Genomic DNA, 22,490 nt, shown 5'->3' with positions numbered 1-22,490 from the left:
TCTTCACTAACATATCTAACATGTTCAATACCGACCAACCCATACGATGGGACTTTAGGTACTATGACATCCCATATGGATATAGGGACGCAACATAGTAGGCAAGACATTTCTTGTTCAGGATATAAAAGGACTAGTTAAATTTGTGGAAATTTGATGAGAATGTGTCCTTATGAAGCACGTAATAATCATACATGTTATCTCTTATCCTAGTTGACATGAAATCTCGGACAAAATTTAACGTAAAGTTAAAGCATCATCGAACCCATCATGAAGTGGCGTGTCACACACATTATCTAAATGATCATTGGAAAATATAAATGATGAAATGCAAGGCAAAGTGAATAAGGAGGTGATTAGAATCTCGAAAATAGCATATGCTATGCTCTGTGAACCATGTGCTATGATGCAACCACACAACTTCAACTGCATAAGCCAAAATCCAACTCTCATAATCTCATTCATGAGCTCAATCATTTTAGTCAACTGACAGCTGATACACCAAATTTTACAGCCAGAAATCTCCATAGGAAAAGAGAAAACTTCAAGATTCGTTCATATACAAATTCATATAGAGATTGCATATCCTTCATGAATTCTGTTTCAGTGTGCAACCATCCGGAAGGATAAGCTTCATATCATTTTATATATTAACCTTGGAGAAGAGAACAATTGTTGATATAAAACTACTAACGCCTGTTCAAACTCGAGTTCTCATTCTCCATGGAAATTATGGAAGCCAACCTCTCATACACCTGTATAATACAAGTGAGATGTTATAAACAATATTTATTAAAGCAGACTAGACATATCAAGGTTATGGAATTAGTTTCAGGATGTAAATGCTATATACCTCAGAAAGCTTCTCACTGTTATCCCTTTTCATGTCCTTGTTATTTGTAGATAAATCATACCTGCAAAGGGGATAAAGCAAGTTGTCATAATTTCATATACACATTCTTTTAAGCATGCAGACTAGAAAAAGAAGTCGATCAACCATATAACAGTCACAATTCCTCCTCCATACCATAAAAGAACCAAAAAATATGTGCAATGTTCTCACCAATCACGAGGAATGCCAGCTTCATCACGAGCTGAATAATTGAAGGGCCCTTTCAACTCAACGTTATACTCTTCTAACAAGTCTGCAGGATTGCAGAAAAATGATCCTCACTCCAAATAGTGATCCAGCTTGCTCTAAAATTGGGTATTCCTAAGGTCAATAAACAGACAACAAAAGAACAAGACAAACAAACCTTTAAATGCAGAAGATGGGGCGCAACCTAATTTCTGACAGACACTGACAAACCAGTGGACACCAACAGCTACATGTGTCACTTCTTCATCAGCAATCCTAGCAACGATTTCAGATGTCCTGAGATCTCCAAACCCAACCAATTTTTGCACAAGCCGTGGTCCGGCATCCAGTCCTCTGGCCTCCTACAACATCCAAAAGAAACCATGAAGTACAATTGATCAAATATATTGACAAAAGCAGATAACGCAGAATTCTGGGATGAAATCTTTATTTCTTTTACTTTTTATATGAAGTGGAAAACCCAGTGTAATTGCTAGCAAAAGTCATTGTACTTTAGTCCGAGTTATATGATTGTTAACTTTGTCAACATACAGAGAGAATCACCAAGTGTACCGAAAATAATTACGATTTATTAGTAAACTTGGAAACACTAGCAGAGACGAAACAAGTCAATGGAAGAAGCACCAAATTCAAAACACTGAAAATTAATAAGTTTAATTTGTCAAATATTTATAAATAAAAAAAACTCTCTCACTTGAGTGTCTAAAAATTCTTTCAATGTTTGCTCTTCCAAATTTCAACAAGTCTGTTCTTCGATTTGCTGATCCAACCACCATAACTTGCATATATTGGCTTTTGTTCTGTAACATCCAGCAGTCCACTCCCAACCCAATCCTCTTTGTCCACTAAACTAGGCAATTTTATCCTCTCTTTCTACCAGCCGAAAAAGGACCGAGGTAGTTACATCCATTACTAAGCAGCCACACCATCTCTTTGCTGCAAATAACAACCAAAATGCCTGAATATTGAGGAAAAAACACATACTTTGTCAAGGGAAAGATACATTCTTTATCAAGTTATTGCTTCATTTAGCTATGTCCAGATTTTTGCTTTGTTCTCTTTTTCTTTGAAGATAGAAACTTTTTAATTCAAACTCAGCAAAAGTACAAAACAAGAAGTCGATGCATAGAATGATTTAAAGCAAACACCCTTTAAAAACTGGAAAATTCTACAATGTGTTAACCTTACCCCAAAAAACTAGCTACCTTGAGCGCCTTCCAATTCCAAACAAGGGCAGACTATAAACCCTAAAGGCTGATGAAACAGAAACCTAGAAACAGAACAAATAAACAACTCTTCCCATATTTCCTCCACTTCCACACTGTATCTGTTCAAACTTTTACCCGGTCCTAGCACTTAATCGGGTCCTCCTCTTGGTCTGATGAAATCAAAGATAGATGTGGTAGTGGGAGTTTCATCGATTAAATAGTCCTAGCACTGCCCAGTGCCCTAGTTGGATGCTTTTCTCCTTCTGTCATTGAAAATATGGAAATTGTGAATGGATTAGAGTTAGCAGACTTGTGTTTTAAATCAAGTCTGGTGGAACCTGACTCAAAGTCCATGTATTCTCTTGTTATAATGGTGAGATGCACCAGGAAAAAGAAGGGTTTATAACAGGCTCATAGTCTAATGGCTTCCTACGCAGTTGCAGAACTGCATTATGTTTCTCAGGCTGCAAATGCATGGTGTATCAATTGGTCACTTATGCTTTATCTTTGTCTGAAGATGTATCTTGGATGTCTAAAATCCCTAGTTGGCTGTATAGTGGTTAAGTCCCTAGGATCTTTACTCAGACTTTACGATATAAGCAAAATGAGCACAAAAACAAACACAGCGGAATTATAGTGGTTCAGCTATAATTAGCCTACGTCCACTTTGTGATCTCTCTTGAGAGAATCACTAGCACTATGGAGAATAACAACTTGATTACAAGTACTTATTGAAATCCCTATGCTAATCCCCAACTCCCTGCTAGATCTCTTATCTCTCTATCACTCTTGACTCTCTAGGTTTTCTGTCTCACACTTAGAGAATCCCCCTGCGGCTCCCTATTATAGGGGCTGCTGATACAATAAGATTTTTTAGGACTCCTAAACCTAGCAGACAAAATCCTAACAGATCTTGAAAGATTACTTTCCTAAAACTTATAGAAAATCCTCTTTCCTTTCTAGACTAAGATTTTCCTGCTGAATCCTTAATTTCCAAATCATATCAACGAGCCAAAACACAACAGGCTGGACCTATGAGCCTGCCATGCTATCCCTGTTATTATCACACCTAATGTGTTTAAACTAGCACTCTGTCCCTTCTTAACATTTTAAATAAAATCTGAAGCTATCCATAATATAGCTTTTTCCAATGCAATAAAATTACATTGTGTCTATGTTTTGTTGATAAAGGGGTATTTCCATGGGTTTCCCTTGGTATCGTGTTCATATCATTTGATAAAAATAATATTAATAATAATAATAATAGTAATAATAATAATAATAATAATAATAATAATAATAATAAATGCTCCCTAAAATGCAATTATTCCTTTCCAACTATATGACCCACTGAGCTATCGCTGTTTTTCCTCCTCATATCCTAAAACTTGAAATTAACCAAAGACAACACTGTTCTAGAGAATCCGGGCCATTTCAGCTTCCCTAAAAATATTAAACCATAGCGTAGGAGCAACTTAGTACTGGATCAACACATGTTCATTATCTCTTCCAATAATTCTACTCAGAATACACCTTGGGGATAAGCAAGCATCTAGTCCCCCCCCTCTCTCTCAAGCATCTAACATATGTTGAGCTTAGCTGGCTGCAATCCATGCTAAAACTTGGCATATTGTAGAGCTTAAGATTTTCCAAATCAAAGCCACCAGCCTAAATATTGGAAGAGAATAATCCTCAATTGAGTAACTGAAGAAAGAGCAAAACAAATAAATCTAACTTCCAAACCCTTCAATCTATTTAGGTTCCACCAACCCAAAACTTATCATGTTCCATAAAAAGTAGATCAGCTCCTTCATTTCACGATCAGACAAATTCCTCTAGACCCCAAGTCCCAGCTCATAGAAGCCTGGACCGGTCAATCATATCAGCTACTCTGTAATTGCAGTACCGAGAACCTTAATATACAACCTTGTAAACTGCTGGTTGAGGCTTCCCCACCCAGCCAAAACTGCATTCTCCTTCCCATTCCCTCACCTTCACTTTTCAGCGCTTTTGAGGACAAATAAAACCATAGCCTCAAGAAAAAATCATTCCAGGAATGTAAGCTTGAACCTATCAAACTCAGGTTTCCATTCAAATCTCGAATCTGGTCTGCATACATTACAGATACCATGTTGAATCTGGCTAAATTCGAATCTCCCAGTCATATAATTGTCCCATGCCAAGATTTGTTCGTGTAGAGGTAATGATCTTGGATACCCTGACCATCCTCCACCACAAGTAGCATCTACTCATAGCATGTTATTGGATACCCCATCTTTCTCAAGCTAGTTATAAAAGTTGAATTACATCCCCAATCAATGTATACACGTATTCTCTTTTTGACAAATGAACTGGATGAAATCAAGTGTTCAAGGCATTATCCTGACTGAATCTACTAAAAAAATGAAACATGGTATCAGACATAAATTAAAAGAACTACTTCCATGAGGATCAGCCATCATGCTAATGCATTTACGCAGTACCAACACCATCACTCAAGCTGATGCTATGCTTTAAACCATTGATCTACTTGTCGCCAGAGTCCAGCTACATGTATCTGCCCGTGTCACTCTCTCCATTGAAAGCAAAACATGATTATTTAACAAAAACTGAAGAGATGGCTATTAAAACATGCAAGTGTATTGATGAAATCCAATGATTTACACATCATCCACATGTAATTGCATTTCAGCCTTTCATATGTCTGAACGTAAATCTAACTTCCAGACCCTTCAATTTGATTATATCTCACCAACCCAACACTTAGCATGTTCTATAATAACAAGATCAGCTCCTCCATTACATATTCAGACAAATTTCTCAAACCCTTAGTCCCAGCTCAAAGCCTAGACCCCTCAACCATATCAGCTACTCTGTAAGTGGTAACACAACAAGTGATATAGAACCTCGTAAACTGCCGGTTGAGCCCTCCCCACCCAACTAAAACTGTACTCTCCTTCTCCTTGCCCACCTTCACTTTTGAGCACTTCTTGAGACAAAATCCATATCCTCGATTTGCAATATTTGCTTGAATCTGGTCTGCAGACGTTACACAAAATTGAATCTGGCTAAACTTCAATCTCTCACAATCATATAACTTTAGGCTTATGATAACTACTTCCTAAAACTTGAACCCTATGTCAAGACTTGTTTGTGTAGAAATAAATGGTCTTGTAAGAGTTCAACCATCCTCCACCCACTATTACAAGTAGCATCTAACCCTAGCTTGTTATTGGATACCCCATCTTTATCAACACTAGTAATAAAAGTGGGAAAAACATCCCCAAGCAATGTATATAAGTATTCTCTTTTTGACAAAATTGGAGGGAAAATCGAGTATTCAAGGCATTATCCTGGCTGAACTGAATCTACTTAAAATAAAGAATTAAATTTGAAACACAATATCAGACATTAATATACTTCCATGAGGATCGGCCATCAAGACAATGCATTTACGTAGTACCAACACCATGACTCAGTCAGTATTCTATAGAACTCATGTATGCTTCTAAGCATTTAGTTACCTGTTGCCAGAGTCAAGCCAAATGTATCTGCCTGTGTCGCTTTCTTTGTTGAATGCAAAACATGATTGTATAACACAAACTGAACAGATGGCAACCAAAACATGCAAGTACATTGATGAAATGCAATGGAATACACATCAATCCACATGTGATAGCATTTCAGCCATATCATCAAATGATCTTATTTAAATAACTTCTTAGAGATTGGATAGATATTTATCCAAGTGAAACACATTACCTGGACCAGAGGAATGACAGCCAAACGTGCAGCAACATTGTCAGATGACTTCTCACACTCCCTCCAGAGCAGATTATGAGCAGGCATATCTCCATACCTAGTCAATAAGAAGAAACAACACCAATCATCTACAAAAAAAAAAAAAAAAAAAAAAAAAAGAAGCAAAATGGCGGATGGCGGCTCTCTGAGAACACCAATCATCTACCAACACTAGTCTCCTTACTTGAAACCAAGTTCGGCAAGCCTCTGAGAACACCAAGCAAAATGGCGGCTCTCATCGTCGGCAACATGAGCAAAGTCAGCGAAAAACCCTTCTCCTAGAATGTCACTAAATGGAGAAAAACGGACAACAGTGTCCCACGCTAAATCAATAGCATTGAGCTCCACATGGGCCAGATTATGTAGCATATACGCATTCAGCGGCAATCCCGAGTTCTTGGGAGCCGGAATTTCTTTCGGATGCACCTAAAGTGAACAAGCACACAACTAAACTACATTAAAACACAGCTCTACGGAACAAGACAATTTCCATCAAAAACAAATACCCAATTCAAACTTTAAAAACAAAACAAGAACAAGTGTGTTCCTCAGACAGACCAGTTGGGGTTTAAGAGGGCGGGCGGGACGAGGAGGGGGTGGGCATGAGCCAAGTGGGAGGTTGCGTTGGCGCCACGTGGAGAAAGCGAGGTGGGAGAGGTGGGACTTGGCGAGGGGGTCAGGGGTGGAGAGAACGAGAGCACCAAGCTCGGCGAGAGAGGAAGCGGATGACGGCAGCATTGGAGCGTCAGGGTGAAGGGAAGAGGGGTGAGTTTGGGGGCCCTTGGGTCCCCAGCAACGGTTGTCATTGAGGGGGCTATTCCTCCAAGTTTCGAGACCAGACCATGGTGAGTGATGTTGCGAAGAAGAAAAGGACTTGATTGTGAGGCAGTGCGGTGCTGGAGAGAGCATGTGGTGGAGTCTCATACGCTGCATTTCTTGTGTTGTTACATACGAGTGACCACTGGTGCAATGGTCATTTTAAACACTAAAACTCTGAAATTTCTAGAAAATATATATAGATTGAATTTTAGACCATTATTTCTAATCATTTGGTCTAATGATAATTCGACGTATGTAAGCCAATTATGCTTGTATATTTTCCTTTGCTCGCTCAACAATTCCGACTCTATTTAAGGGCAGGATGTGTGCAAAACTGTTTGGATGGCTACAATCAAAATGTGCTAGGACTGGCTTTCAATAATGCACAAGCCCTACCCTTCTATACAGACGATTCGTTAAAGCTTCAGAAAGATAAAACTATTGCCCAAGGCTTATCATTTGGTGGCCATATACGTCTTCCTTTTCATTGATGAGATGATACATCTAAAAAAGGTTCGGAAATATGTAAATGCTGGTCTAAATGAAACAGTTTCCTCAACCACACATGTATGGGATTGTATCCTCAAGTTTGTAAAGGGCTCCGATAAACACAAAAAGCAGACCTTGCATCGAAATCTACTCAACCTGCCACAAGGTAACATTAAATATTTACAATAAAACAAAGCAACATTTCAAGATAAAAATCAAGTCATCCGCGGAAGAAACATTACATCTAACTATCCAAGTATAAAGCAGCTTGAGATCAGGCAATTGCATATTAGGTTAGTACTAGTGGAAGTCAAACTAAGATAATACTGTACTCAGAGACCACTACAAACAAATCTACAAATCTTAGCCATGCAAGCATATAAAATTCATACGAATCAACTTAGACTCAATGAACTTGGATTACAGACCAACCCTTGTGTAGCACTAAGTATCCTGAATCTGCCAGCACAAAACTAAAAACAAGTCATTGAAACCTAGATGAGTAGCAGCTAGCAATGTACACTGCTATCAAAAGAGACCAACTGCATCTAATCATCACCAAGTCTGCCAATATTATACAAATTCCGACAAGATTAATGAGGTCATCTAGACACTCGGCAACTAACTACCGTAACACTGCAGACCCGCTATATTAGCAGGATGGTTGAAGGCCTTGAGAAATTCCACTATACAACCAAAGTCGATTCAAATCCAAGTTTGAAAGCTTCCAATGACCATGAAGAAAATCACCATCTACTCTAATTTTCAGAGATCTGCAAGTTTAGAAAATTGTGATTAGTAATTCTTATTGCTTTCTGGAAAAAACTACTCTATTAATACAACATGTATATGGGTGTAGAAGATTTATGTGAAAGATGAAGGTAGGCAGACATGGATTCCAACATATATTTATATAAAAGGTTCAATAGTAGTGATAATAAAACTGATAAAAGGTCCGGGGTGAAAAATAAATAAAAAACAGACAATACAGATGGAAATAGCTTGCACGTAAAAGGGAACTAGCTTACTAGCATTAAAAAAACATAACTGCTTATATTTGTAAATTACCAAAAACAACTGAAATATACAGTGATTTGTCCCAAATTGATCTAGACACTTCAGATGAAATTTTTCATATTTCGTATATCTGAGAATAATTTTTTAACATGTTTTATACTTAAAACTATCCCCAAGTAAGATATAGAAATAGAATCACTTAAGCGCACTTGGTCAGAATAATAAACAACTCCATACTCATAAATAACTACAACCGCCGTTCAACAAAACTACAATCACATGTTGACGATGAAATCTCTGACGCTCCAAGCTACATCAGCTATTTTTGTATATACCCTAAACTCTTTCAGGAAACTTTGTAAAAGGCATTATTTTTAATGACACCACAGCACACAAAAAACACTTGGCCATATAAGCTAATTTATGTTCACAAAAGAGACGTGGAACTAGATGAGAATAGAATCCTTGTATCTTAGGGACCAACATTACATAGACCAAAAGCAGAAGAATAGATACAACCAGGACTTAATATTAATCTCAAAATAGAACTTTTCCCCAGCCATCTCTCAACTCTGAATTAAAAGCAGCAGAATACTCCAATATGTTATATTGCTTTTTATTAGTGATCTTAAACCTAGAGTGTATGAGCCCACAATGCCAATAGAGATAGTTAGAAGTCAGATTCTGACATACAAATACAGAGAGATTACATGTGAAACAATCATCTAAAGCCAACACTATCATGGGTCCACCATTTTATAATCAACTAATTTAAAATGACCATCGACTGGTAGACCAAGGAAAACAGTAGGAACAATCAAACGAACATGATTTAGTGGCATATTGTGCATGCCAGGCCACAATCACTATATTCTACCCTTAAAACTGGAACGGGACAATAACGACCAAGCATGTTTTATAAAGCAAGACAACCTTACAGAAAAATTTTAGTTGACGCTGAGATTACACCTAGTTAAAATAGACACATTTTCAAAGGCCAAAATAAATTTAAAAATTTAAAAAAAAAAAAAAACCAAACTGACTGACAGATGTGATAATTCCCTTAAAAAACACCAAGTAATGAGCGCATAATATCAAGATCTTTCTAAGGACAATGACCATAAATCACTTCAGATTGGTCAGAGAAAGAGAGGAGAAAGAAAAGGGGAACAAAGGGTTGAAAATTTTGATCAACAGAATGATATCACTGATACCGGCTTTGGTAGTTCCTACATTATTCGGTGGCAAAAACAAAATCCAAACATCCATCTTCTTAAGATGCAACTATTTTGAGACATCAGCTTACACAAAAGTGGAAAGAATGGTAACATTAGAGTTGGGTTGGTTATCAGACACAGTTTCCCTATAAATATTGTCATGTCAACATTCACACTGATATGACTAGTCCCTGTAGCACAACACATAACCTAAACCTCTGTGTATTTCATCAATTACTTCCTGTTAATTGATATCACAAGAATGGCCACAACCAACTACTTCCTGTTAAGAGTTCCTGAGCTATGCTATCCACACTACAACTCTGCTATCACCTACAGATCTATTGCAACAAATTTCACCATTGCAAAGCCCTAATATGACGAGAACCACCAACATCTATACCAGCAGAGCATCTCCTAATACACATAACCCTCAAATCCAATCCCGGTCATCTTCAAACTTAGGAAAAAAAAGAAACAGAATAAGGAAAACAAAAGCTGGTCATTCTATGACCAAGTACAGGAAAGGTCAAATAACTCGGCTTCTCAAGGCCTCACATCACCCCAATGTGAGAAGCAACAATTTTTCATCTAATTCCTCCGCCCACATGTCTGATTCATAAAATGTTTCAATATTAACCTATACCATTTCATGCATAACATGACAAGTGGAGAAGATTATGTCCGTTCAAGTCTTTCATAATCCCAGCAGAAACAATATACAAGCACTGAATAACTAACTTCTTATGGACAAAAGCTACATTATACTTGAAACACATATCACAATGGCAGGAGCGCAGGACCTTACCTTAACAAGAAAAAGAAAAAAGTAGTCAAGTCCTTGGAGATCCGGCATCAGATCCAGAGTCTGATGAACTATCACTATCAGAGTCTGCAATATAAATAAGATAGAAGATTCACATCAACTAAATATCAAAATATTGCAACATTCTATGCCCAATAATGTGTGTACGAAACTTTATATTTGTAAACAGAGATGTCTCATAGTACCACTCGAAGAAGATCCAGAATCACTGCTAGAGCTGCTTGAACTACTCGACCTACTCCTATTATCCCCCTGGTTATCCCTATGAATTGGTGTTGAAGACGAAACAATCTTTGGATCTGCTTATGAGAAGTAAGAGTTTCAGTTATAAACTTTAGGTACCACTGCTTTAAATGCTAGCAAATCCAGTCTAAAAAACTACCTGTTGTGGTTTCGTTGGGAACCTCGTCTACATTGGGGGCCTGGGCCTGTAAGAAATAACAGAAAAAAAAATAATGGTTTACAAACCACTGCCACCACATACACACACACATATAGTAAGAGCTAAGAAGGCATGAGATAAGGCAATACCTGCGGAAGGACATTCTGCTCAGTCACTAGTCTGGCTTGCATGGCAAGTTCAGCTTTCCGCTTGTGCTTGCTCAAGCTCTTCTTGTAATTGGTAACATACCTATCAAGCTCCCAGAGGGTCTCAGCATCCACGCTATCAATGTCCACTTCAATTTCATCATCATGCTGGAAGACAGCTGAATTCCTTTTCCTAATAATCTGTACAATGGTATCTAGCTTCTCTGAAGGTAGACCCTGGAGGCTTGTGCTAAGCTTTTGTTTCTCATCATAAGTCATGTCCCTTTTATGAGGATCCTTTGCCTTGGGCTTCTTTGGAGCAGGGGTCCTAGGAGTGGTAGTCATGGATCTTGGCCTGGGATCACTATGATGTGTTATGGACTCAGACCTGTCCAAGATCCTTCGCATATCAAGAGGAGGTGGTGGTGGAGGAGCCTTTCTTGGTATTGGTTGTGTTGGAAGACCAGTCCCATAATCATAACCGAACCTTGTCTCACGATTATAATCTGACTCAATTATAGCCCACCTTTCCTCGAAAATCTTGACTAGCTGTTCTGCCATGACATGAACATCCTGCCCGGGAGGATTATAGGTCATGGCATTGTCAAAAGTAAGTCTCACATCTTCTGCAAATTCTTTGGGGGACTTGTACCAATTCTTGATCAGCCTGGATTTGATTGTACCCAAGTCCATCGGACTCTTGATAATAATGTGATAATCGTGCAAACCAAGCTTTTCAGCATCCACAGGTTCATTAAACACCCAACCGTGCTTGTGTTTCATCAATTTCTCAAGCAAAGAACTACAACTCTTGAAAAACTTGTTGCCCATCGTATACCTGTGTACAACCTCTCCTCCACTATGCTGCTTCTTCAGATTCAATTTTGTCTTCTTGTTACTTTCAGCCGGTGGAAACTTATCCTTGGCCAGCAAAAACTCAGAACTTTGGTAGAACTGGTTTGCCTTGGGGGTCCTCTTCTCTTTCTCCACATTATCAATCCCTCCCTGACTATTCTCCAATACCGATACACTCAGCTGATGCAAAGGCCTAGTAACCTCACGAGGAACACCACCTGAAGCAACCTCGGAGTGAACCCGCCTCAGCCCTCCAATGACATTACTATTAACCCTATCATTCGCAGAAACATGCGAGTAACTTAACCCGGCAATCTGCCCCTGCTTGGCCTCAATCTTCTTCACCAAACCCCGAACCATAACCAGTTCACTCTCAAGCTTCCTTCTAAGCTCACGCACCTCTTGCTTCGACCTCGAAGTCAAACTGATCTTAACTCGGCTGTTATCCGACTCCGGCTTCAAAACCCCATTCTCTGCAGGTGTAACCTGAGTAGCCGCAGCCGCCACTGCCACTATAGGCTCTTGCTGGTTCAGGCTCGACGAATCACCAGAGGCAGCTTCAACCCGCAAAACCGACTGTGGCTGTTGCGGCTGGGCAGAATTCCCATCCTGAGACCCCTGAGCCGGTGGCTGAGCTGAATTCCCGTCCTCGGAAACCGGAGCTGGAGGCTGAGCTGAGTTCCCATCCTCCAAACCAATCACCTCCGCCGGAGCTTGAGTAGAATTGACATTATTATCATTCCTGTTCTCCCCGTCCTTCTTCTCGCCGTTACTCTTCTCGTCTCTGGCAGCGGCGGCTAAGGCGGTGGCGGTAGAGATTGTTTTGGCGTTGTTGTTGTTGAGAAGATTCTTTCTGGAGTTTCTAAAAGCTTTTCGAGTGTAGACCTTGGTTTCCGAGCACCGCTGCTTCTCTGTGGCTCCATCACCTTCTCCAACTATAGGCCCCGAAGCCATACATGTACCTCTCAACTAAACCCTAACTCCCGCAAAAACCCTCTCACAAAGATCCAAAATCCCCTAGGGTTTTTTTTCCCAAATAAAACCCTAATTTTCCCCCCAAATCTCACAAAATTTGCAGATTCAAGAAAAATCAAAATTAGGGTTTCTGTTCCCTACGAAAAACGACGAATCGTAGGGCTCTAAACTAAGACCAACATACAAAGAAGAAGAAGAAGAGAAAGAGTTCAAGGCTTACGACAACAGCATCAGTAGCACGAACAGGGCTTCGGGAAAAAGCGCTTTCGCTTCTTCTTCTTCTCTCTTCGATCAGATCTCGTTCTCTCTCTCTCTCACTTTCTCTCTCTAGTTTTTCTCTCTCTAAAACGCTTCCAGTGTCTCGCAGTTTCTCTCTCTTCGCAGTTCTGTTTCCTTATCTTACAGGTGTACGGCGATAAAGGGTCCGTGGGGACGACGAAGCGTGTGGGTGCACTAAAAAAGAGTCGTGCCCCGGAAGTACCATGCCACGGGTGGGGGAGATTGACCCACGCGCGATTGACAAAGTGGAGAGCACGTACCATTGAGAGAGCGTGCGTGAGGTTCACGTGGGTGAAGAGTTGGTGGGTAATTGTTTGAGGTGAGGGGTATATTCGCAACACTTTGGAGAGGTTCCGCACGACCAGAAAGGGCGCGTGCGGTCCAGTGGACGTCGTGCCTCGTGGGATGTTCGTGTAACACTCGGCCTCCGGCGAAGTACTATGTCCGTGTTTATGCTAATGTTGGGTTCAGTTCCTACATTAATATTGATTAATGAAATAGATGAGTTGACAAAAAATTATAATTTACTACTTTTATATTTTGATTTAATGTTACCTCCTTTATTTATTAAAAATATAAAACACGGTTGAAAATATAGAACCCGGCCAGACGCAAACGAGTTGTCACACTCTTAAAAGATTGCGAGTTCTCATCTGTTTTTTACAGTTCAAAGCTCAGAGTATGATGACTTTTTAATCCATAGTTTTTAAAATCTTTCAACTATTTTGGTTACAAGCATGTAACTGTTTTTGTCAAATCTTAAACCCAAGCAACTAAATTTTCAGGTTGTTCTTTTTTATACAACAAAAGAAAAAAATAAGTCTATGGGATAGGTAAATCAACTAAGTCTTAGTACCAAGGAGGAACTATGCGCTTTCAAATTGCCCACTCTCAACTATCAGCACTAACCTGCAAGGTTAGAGATCATTCCCTTCTAACGCTCAAGTTAGACCTCATAACATATAGTTTGAGAAGTGAAGAGGAGGGAACGAGAGTTTGTTACTAGAAAAGGTGAGGCAAAGTTCTATTTATAGGCGCGCATCAAGTGTGGCTTGGTGAAAGTTGGATCACACTCTCCTGGGGTCGCATATGTGCGTCCACGTGTACAGCTTAGGGGTGCATGCGCTCATTAGAAATAGCAGAACACACACACACAAGGCTTAGCTAGACCGCTTGGTATGAGTTCCACTAACAAGTCCCTCAAGCCCCCAAGTAAGGGGAATGTCTTGGTTGGGCAGTTTCCTGCAAAGTGCAAGAGGAAACGCTCGATCGTTAAGCGTTCACGTGAGTGTGCGAGTGTTATGCAAACACTTGTTTCGTTCTTACGAACAGGTCTCTCAATCAGTAGACCCCTTGAGGAGTCCCTCAACTCCCTAGGTAAAAGATTGTTCTTACTTGAAGCTTGGTTTGTTCGTATTATGAGGGGGGGATCCTACGCTTTCGTAAGTAAGGTGGGTGATGGGGAGTGACCCCAACAGACCCAAACACTAGCGGGATGAGCTTAACACAACAAAGGTACTGATTTTCCCTTGTAGCGTTGTAAAGATTATGTGCGCGCATAGATGGTCTTGTTCAGGATGATCTTTGTACCTAGAAGGTGTTATTCTGCCCCGAAGCCATCGTTGTTCTGTTGTTGAGAGCTTGGCAACCAGAAACGATTATGCAATACACCGCTTAGTGCCTGAAATGTGATAAATGATCCCTTGTTTTCAATCTATATCTTAAGAGAAGTCAAGTGAAAATTGCAACTTTAGGAGGAAGCTTAAGCTTCTTGATTTTGGCAAAAAAAAAAAAAGAACTTTAAGGATGAGGAATAGTACTATGGATTGTAAAGCAGAACGACTCTAATGGAACAATTTCCAAATTGGATACATTGACTTCTCATTAAGGAATCCCTTTTTTTGGTCATCGGGATAGCTAACACACATTGTATTTGTTTTAATGTATTGTAAAGCTGAGATTAATTCTCTTCAGCAACCAAAGAATAAGGTCAATCCCAAGTTTCCAACCTATCCTGTCTTTTACCTCCCAAAATCCTCCATGGCTCGTGATTGTCTTCCGGCGCCGATACCACCGACTCTCTTGGAGTCTCAACTTTCGAGTGCTTCATTATCCAGGTGATGATGGAACAAAACATGACAACAATCAAAAGAAAATCAAGCACAAATGCGATCACATTATCTAAATACCACTGTAGATCTACCGGAGAGCTTGCTCTTCTTCTTGGTTTCGTCGAAATTGAAGTCACCGTCATCCCACCTCACTTAGGAAAGCACCAACATGTCCTCCACACAGTAAATTACCCATAAATGAGCTCGATTTGTTAAACCGCAATATCTTTGGAATAGACCCCTCTATCAAATAGTTGGAACTGTTGATTTGTTAGAGCTCAGGGAGGTTCAACGCAGGAATAGACCTCGAAATCTTGTTGTTTTAGAGGTGCAATTTCCTTAATTGAGTAATTTAATGCAAGTGAGATCTCGCCGGATAAGTTTGATAGGTACTTAAGAGGCCTTTGTACCCTCAATTAGATCATATAATAAGCTATCAGAGTTAGAGAAACCAACTTTTTGACAATTATAAGTATTGTAAGTCCAACCTCATTGAAAGATTACGAAAGTGGGTCAATGAAGGGATTCTTGTGGTGTAACTTGAAAACACACAAATAAACAATAATATCATCAAATGAACATGAGCTGAGAATCGAGGAAAAATTCTTTGCAAGCACAAAAGAAGATTCAACCATAGAAAAACGATATACACGAGACCGGATTAAAGCGTATTGGAAAAACAACGATTTCAAATGTTTATGGAGCTAAAGAAATAATTGGATTACAAACAAGAAACAAAAGCAAAATTCAATTGATTTTTCCTAAAATAGTATGGGTACTTAGTGGTACCAGTACCAGAAGACAACTACAAGCCAAGGCGGACAACCGTAGAGTTTTCTGGAGGAAGAAGATGAAAACGGGTACGAAGGCATTGACCTTGACTTAATCGTAGCCCTCTAACTTCATTAAAACAAATAAATCTAATGGGTATTAGCTATACCTTAAAGTGACTAAAAAAATAGATCCCTCAGTGGAAGTACTCAATATTTGTGTGTGTGTGTGTACACACATATCTTAATACGAAAACTTAGGGTTTGTCATAGGGCAGTAGCTATCCCGCGATTGTCGTATGTTCCAGCGCCAACATTGCTTCTTATCGTCGTCGAGCCACAACAGAGTATATGAGAGGCTCGGCATTGGGTTTTCGATTGAAGGTGGAAATGAATTGGGGTCGTTTTGATTTCAGTTGCGTGACGATGTCGGTGATGCTGCAACGGTGTTGGGAGGTAGTGTTTGCAAGTGAATGCTCATAAGCACGGTTGAACGACTTTTAATTGCAAGAGTGTGGCTGATCGGAGCCAAAAAGAGATAGATAGAGATCGAGTTTTGAACCTAAAAGTTGTGGCCTCCGGTGAACCAATTTAGAGTTAGGCTAAGATCGGTCCTCCTCGATGTTATCATCCAACACTAGATGAGACTTTAAATCAGTTGACATAAGGATGCTAAGGTCTTTTGCAATGGAGAAATTTTATCCACACACGTTTAAGTACTAAATACTCATCGCATTTGCTCTCTAAAAAAAAAAAATACTAATCGCATACTTAATACACCATCTATTCACTTTATTTTTCTAACATTTTACTGGAAACACAACCCTAAATTTTCTAAACTGTCCCGATTTACAATACACAATTTACTAGATACATTGAATATCAAACTTTTGTTTTAAAAATTTTATTTCTTTACTACACTTTAATTGACTCAAGTTGCTTAATTGTGCTTTTCCTCGTACTTTTGTCATCACATACATATGCTCCTCTTTTTCTACATGTATCTATGTAAGGATGCAAATAAATATTCTCAACACTTGAGACAATTACTAGATGCAAATCTCCATGATACAATGACAATTACTAATTGTAGCAAATGATCATCTAGATCCTCTTAAAAGGGTGTTGTCTTACATAAAATAGTATTATTATGGAGATCATCTTCTAAAGATTTCACATTTCTACGTAGTTCTTTACCATATTGAGATCCTTCTTGAAGTGTTTCACCTTATGAAGTTTCCTTGAAGAGTTTTACATTTCATCGAAGGCATCTGCTCTGACAACTTCTTCGAAGGCTTTTACTTTTTCTTAAAGGGTTTACCTCATTGAGATCTTCCTCGAAGAGTTTCACCTTGTTGATATCTTTCTTGACTATATCTCTCCTATCTTTGATGGCCTTCCATGATAAAATCTTTCCTCAAGTAGACAACACATCATTTAAGTCCTTGAGATATTTTCAATATAAGAGTAAGTTTTTTTTTTATTGAGAAAAGACTAAATTACAAAGAAGAATTGAAATTTATTTAGTCCTTGTAGTTTGAAGTCGACATCAGTTCAGTCCTTGTGGTTTTATTATAATTTGAATTGTCCTTAAAGTCACGATTTTTCATCCAAATGGTTATTCTGTCAATTTTTTTGTTATAATATTGATGTGGCCGTTAAAGACATTGTAATTTTTAACAGACACGTCAGCCATTTAATTAAGAAAATTGACGGAATGACCATTTGGATGAAAAATCGTGACTTTAAGGACTATTCAGATTAAAATAAAACCACAACGATTGAGCAGATGTAGACTTCAAACCACAAGGACTATACAATATTTTAATTACCCTACAAAGAAAAACCTTGGTTGCAGCTAGTACCAAGCATAATAAACAGGTAAGCATGCTGCACCTGAGCTGATACAACCAAGTTGAACAATAAGGAACAAAATGACCTAAGGCTGCCAAAACATGTGCAAGGAAATTGGCATTTCTCGTATGTGCTTGTAAGAAACAGCTTGAAAATGGGCAGCTAAGATGTGGATATCTTGAACCAGATTTCTAATACACGAAGGGCACTATGTTTTGCCTTGAAATACATCTAATATAAGAGTAAGTTTGTTCATATCATTTGAGCATTTTCTAACTGGATTGCTAACATTGCTTAATCACATATAATACGAAAGTTGAAAATCATTACATGATCTCTATATGTGGTGGCAAAGTATTGATTCTTGGCATAACATCATTAAATCGAGTAGGTTTATCAGTATTAACTACCATAATTTTGGAAGATAAATTGGCTACCTTAATAACATGCCTCTCTCCCAAACCACGACAGCTTATCTTTCCGATATGCTACTCGTTGCCTCCCTCTTCACCATGACCAACCACTCGGTCTCCACCACCTCTCAGCTTATTAGCACTTGCTTCGCTACAAATCCCGTCATCTCGCTCTTCACTACTGTCACCACCCCCTCATCCACCATATGCATTGTTACATCCACGGTCACCTCTAATGTTTAGTAGGGCGTGCAGTCACTACTCCTATAGAGATGAGGTCCATTACATTTTCGAGTTTTGTGGTGTTGAGGGCCTTGCATGACCCGGAGGACGTCTAGAAGACCGGTTAGGGCTGGTGGGATGATGATAAGCTTGAAGACACCTTAGGAACGTATTATGAGCTGAAGATATAGCTGGACTTTTTGGACACGACCACACATCTTAGGGATGCTACCTTTTCGTTCCTCAAGGCGTACTTGTGTCATGCACACACACTCTCATAGAGAAACTCACATAGGAAGAATGGCTCCTGGATTGGAACTTTACTCCTGAGAAAGAGCATTATCTCTTAACCAACAATTCGCATTGTCATCGCCATTTGGAATTTGGAAGTCGTAGACCTCATGCTCTTGTTAATCCTTCATGGTTGTGGGAGTGTGGATATCGATATATGTAATTGATTTGGGATCGGGTCTAGGTTGTTGGTTGTGATATTATAAATACTAAAATTAATTATAAAAACAAATAAATCAAACACAATGGAATTCAAAAGCTCAGTGAAAAAACCTCTTTGAGGGAACATACATTGAGCAAGATTATCAATATAATCTTATGAGTTTACGATCAAGATAGTCTAAGCACAACTACCTCATTCTCAAATTCTCAACTATTTACAACTTTCAATCTCTACACAAGCGATGGTTTCAAACACTTCCTACACAAGGAAATTTACAACTTATTTTAGGAAACTCAACACGTCCAGACAGCTTGGTTCTCTCACCCCAACCAATAGTCGTACTACTCTTCTATCTCTCTTGATCACTGGTGCACAACAAATCTCAAATGCAACCTGCTTTTGCAAGTAAGAAGAGCAACATTCAGTTTGATCACAGACTTGAGACAACATGCAATTAGAGCATGAGCATGAACAAATGTCAACTCAGAGGCAATGCTATCAAAATCTTTTCTCAATGTTCAAAACACTTAATCCCAATCAATAGAAACAAAGACTATTTATAAAGATCATGGATCTCCCCCCACATGAATGCTCTTACTGATAAATTATTTGTATTTGAAAGTGAGCAATCAGTTCACCATCATTTTGCTTTTTTCCAAAATACTACATTGATTTCTTTAGACTTGAAATTAGAAAATTTGACAATCACACATTCATTTGTATCATATCAAGTATTTGTGATTTAGCACCAAATATGATCCATACATAAAAGCCTCTGATTTAGAAATCAAATAATGAAAACCATTACTTATTTTCCAGAGATGAGAATCAGGAATGTCAACTTACCATAACAAAAAAAAATTAGTTTGTTACCTTTTTTAAGTTTATTAAAGACGATATTTTACCTCTGATCAAGCTTTGACCTGTTTATGATCTTGTGTTGAAGTTCCTTGATCTTTTCCATGTGTTCTAGAGCAAATAGGAATTTCTGTGTTGAATAGGAGTTGTCAATATACTTATAGAGATAGTTACAGAGAACTTGGGGTTGGGGCCTGCTTTGTCCAATTTAAAATTTGCCAAAATTTCCACCTGCTGCTCTTTGGATTTCATAAAAAGATAAAAATTATTGTTACAACTTGATTGATTTGATACCTGCATTCCTGTTTTCATACCCTCTTTCAAGTTTTGCAATCTTAGTTCTAGTTCTAATGGCGGCAAGTGGATTCCCATTAGTGGCTTTGACATCATTGGCTCCTGCAGTAATGGATTCGACATTGGTGGCTCCAACAACAATGGCTCCTCTTACTCCCTCAGTCTGAGCGATTACATCCTCATTCGAACGCACCTTTATTAACAACCATAATTCTTCCAAATTTTTTCACAAAATCCCATCAACCAAGTAATCTTACCACCAAATCCACATGCTTTAGGAATAGGTTCCAGCCATGGTGGCTGTCGTGCTATTTCTCTATGTGGGACCAGTTCATGGGCTTTCAACATGAAAATGACGACCCTAAGTCCTGCACCGACGAGGACTACTAGGAAATCCAGTAGAAAAAAGTAGGAGCATTTTGACATCTTGAGAGGGATTGTAGGAGTTTTTTGCTTCAAATTAAAATTTGGGCCCAATTTGAGTTGTGGACCATACAAAAGTGTAAATATCGGAAATTTCGTGAGAATATTGTGAAAATCCCGATTTTGAATTGGACTGTTTGAAATTGGTGAACGCCTCTAAAGAGGTCGAGGTAGATGATTCTGACTTTGGTCAGGTAGTTGAAGATATAAAAACTTGTTTAACCATGTTGCTTTCTTCCTATTTTGTTTTGAAAATCTCGAACAAGAATCTCATTGTAATATCGGGAGGCTGGAAAAATGAAAATTTCACCGATATTTCGGTGAAATTGTCGATATTAAAGATCTTGGCGTCCTTTAGGTTGGTTAATTTCTCTTGTCCGGTGTGTTGGGATTGAAATTGGCATCGGAATCTTATGACGGAATTTCTAAGTGTTTTTGCTTTCGGCGGCTACAGTTGCTTGCAATGCGATTTGGATGGCAACACTAGTAGTGTTTATGAAGTGGGTCGGGCCACCTAATGGCCTTGTGCTTTAGTTTATTTTGTAATAAAGATATTAATCTATTATTGTTAATTAGGCTCAATTCTTGGGCTCATGTTTGAGTTTATCTCTCAATGAATTTATTTCATTACCAAAAAAAAAAAAAAAATATGGCTGTCATTTTCAACCTCATTTCATACGGGCTTATCAAACAACAAGTCCAGATATATGAATTTTGTAGTAAACTAAATTCAGTCAAAGTAGACAAGTCTTGCCTCACTTGTTGAGAAACACTAATGGAATCCATTACGATGTGTTTTTGATTTTGTTTCGAACTATGGATGTTCACTACCGAGAGTTGCTTAATGTTTTTGATTAAGTATTTGTAGGCCGTTGTACAGGAGAAGAAAATTTCAAAGCGGAATGGTTCAAGTATATATGTTTCTTTATTTTTGATTTGAATGTTTATTTTAGTAATTTAATGCATCAACAAAGTCTTATGTAAATTTATGAGAAAGGTAAGTGTATCATGTGTACATACTATTTCTCTTTGCAATGTTTCAGAAAAAATACAAGAATATAATTGAGGTAATACATATAGTCGAATTGGGTTTTCTGGGGCCTTTGTTCAAGTTGGTATTTACTATTAAATTCATGATTTTGACGTTTTGTATTTAGTTGATCCATATATAATGTTGAATAATATAGACTCGTTGGTCTAAGAAACAATTGATGACAAAATGCAAAGATTGAGTTCAGTCTATACAATAGAAATGCCCTAAGTAAGAAAATGCTTAATATCATAGAAAACATTACACAATATCGTTCATTTGTGTTCTCGTACATGTATTTGTATTTTATGTTTGAGGTTTGATGTTTTCACTTAGTATATCCGTCAACTACCTAACTTCTTTTTTTGTTTGTGTTTCAACTGTGAATGAAGATCCCTATGGTGGTCTGCATGTCAGGAAGAGAAGGAGGCGGATGCTCGATGTTCTATGTTGGCAATGTAATAAGGCTAAATACTCTTTTTATTTTATTTCTATTAGGTATGTATGATATAGAATCTGGAATAGATTTATTTGAGTCAATTAAGAAATGTGCTGACTTGGCGTCAAAGTTTTTTATTTTGTAGGTACCCCTATTCTCCCACAACAGTTTTGCTTCGAGTCAACTGTCGAATGCACCTTCTCGAATATTCTAGGTCATCTTTCGCTTCAATTAGAGTTTTATTGGTGAGTCAATCTCCTCAACAAAATTTTCCCTCACTAACAATCACATAACATAATTTATGATGTTAGTGATGTGTGAGGTAACAATACGGGCTTTATACAATGGTTACTTATACATCATGTTTTTTTTTTATCGATCAAATAATTTTTAAAATGCACGAATATGAAAATTTTGTCTTCCACCAACTCAAGGATTCAAAGGCCCGGTATGAACAAATCAAGAGGTGCAAACCTAATATGAAAATCCTTAGTCTTCCACAAAATCAA

The 22,490-nt window shown here is 38.3% G+C and overlaps 2 protein-coding genes across 2 annotated transcripts; both read right to left on the bottom strand.

Annotated features, from left to right (window-relative positions):
- Window positions 1-456: 456 nt before the first annotated feature.
- Window positions 457-7,054, bottom strand: LOC101302178 (uncharacterized protein HI_0077-like). The gene is made up of 7 exons (XM_004303116.1): window positions 6,667-7,054; window positions 6,293-6,534; window positions 6,070-6,166; window positions 1,257-1,440; window positions 1,064-1,145; window positions 854-914; window positions 457-755 (listed from the first exon to the last, which is right to left on the bottom strand). Exons 1-7 carry the CDS (start codon window positions 7,039-7,041, stop codon window positions 690-692), a joined length of 1,107 nt encoding a protein of 368 aa, XP_004303164.1. The 5' UTR covers window positions 7,042-7,054; the 3' UTR covers window positions 457-689.
- A 484-nt stretch (window positions 7,055-7,538) lies between these two features.
- LOC101301885 (transcription factor GTE4-like) lies at window positions 7,539-13,202 on the bottom strand. The gene is made up of 5 exons (XM_004303115.1): window positions 11,008-13,202; window positions 10,859-10,904; window positions 10,662-10,775; window positions 10,454-10,542; window positions 7,539-7,572 (listed from the first exon to the last, which is right to left on the bottom strand). The coding sequence occupies exons 1-4, from the start codon at window positions 12,811-12,813 to the stop codon at window positions 10,484-10,486; spliced, it is 2,025 nt and encodes a 674-aa protein (XP_004303163.1). The 5' UTR covers window positions 12,814-13,202; the 3' UTR covers window positions 7,539-7,572; window positions 10,454-10,483.
- Window positions 13,203-22,490: the final 9,288 nt, after the last annotated feature.

Source organism: Fragaria vesca, linkage group LG6, assembly GCF_000184155.1.
Source record: "Fragaria vesca subsp. vesca linkage group LG6, FraVesHawaii_1.0, whole genome shotgun sequence".
In the NCBI taxonomy this organism is placed as follows: domain Eukaryota; kingdom Viridiplantae; phylum Streptophyta; class Magnoliopsida; order Rosales; family Rosaceae; genus Fragaria; species Fragaria vesca.
Note: the sequence above shows the minus strand (reverse complement) of the source record. Positions and strands in the feature narration are given on the sequence as shown.

Bases quoted from the DNA above. Each gene is read 5' to 3' on its own strand.
- LOC101302178 (XM_004303116.1), bottom strand. From the start codon at position 7,041: ATGCAGCGTATGAGACTCCACCACATGCTCTCTCCAGCACCGCACTGC. The intron at 6,167-6,292 runs GTAAGGAGACTA...CTTATTGACTAG, and splicing joins CTTGCCGAACTTGGTTTCAA to GTATGGAGATATGCCTGCTC. The intron at 756-853 runs GTATATAGCATT...TGTATTATACAG, and splicing joins ACAGTGAGAAGCTTTCTGAG to GTGTATGAGAGGTTGGCTTC.
- LOC101301885 (XM_004303115.1), bottom strand. From the start codon at position 12,813: ATGGCTTCGGGGCCTATAGTTGGAGAAGGTGATGGAGCCACAGAGAAG. The intron at 10,905-11,007 runs GTATTGCCTTAT...TATTTCTTACAG, and splicing joins AGCAGAATGTCCTTCCGCAG to GCCCAGGCCCCCAATGTAGA. The intron at 10,776-10,858 runs GTAGTTTTTTAG...TCTCATAAGCAG, and splicing joins TCCCAACGAAACCACAACAG to ATCCAAAGATTGTTTCGTCT.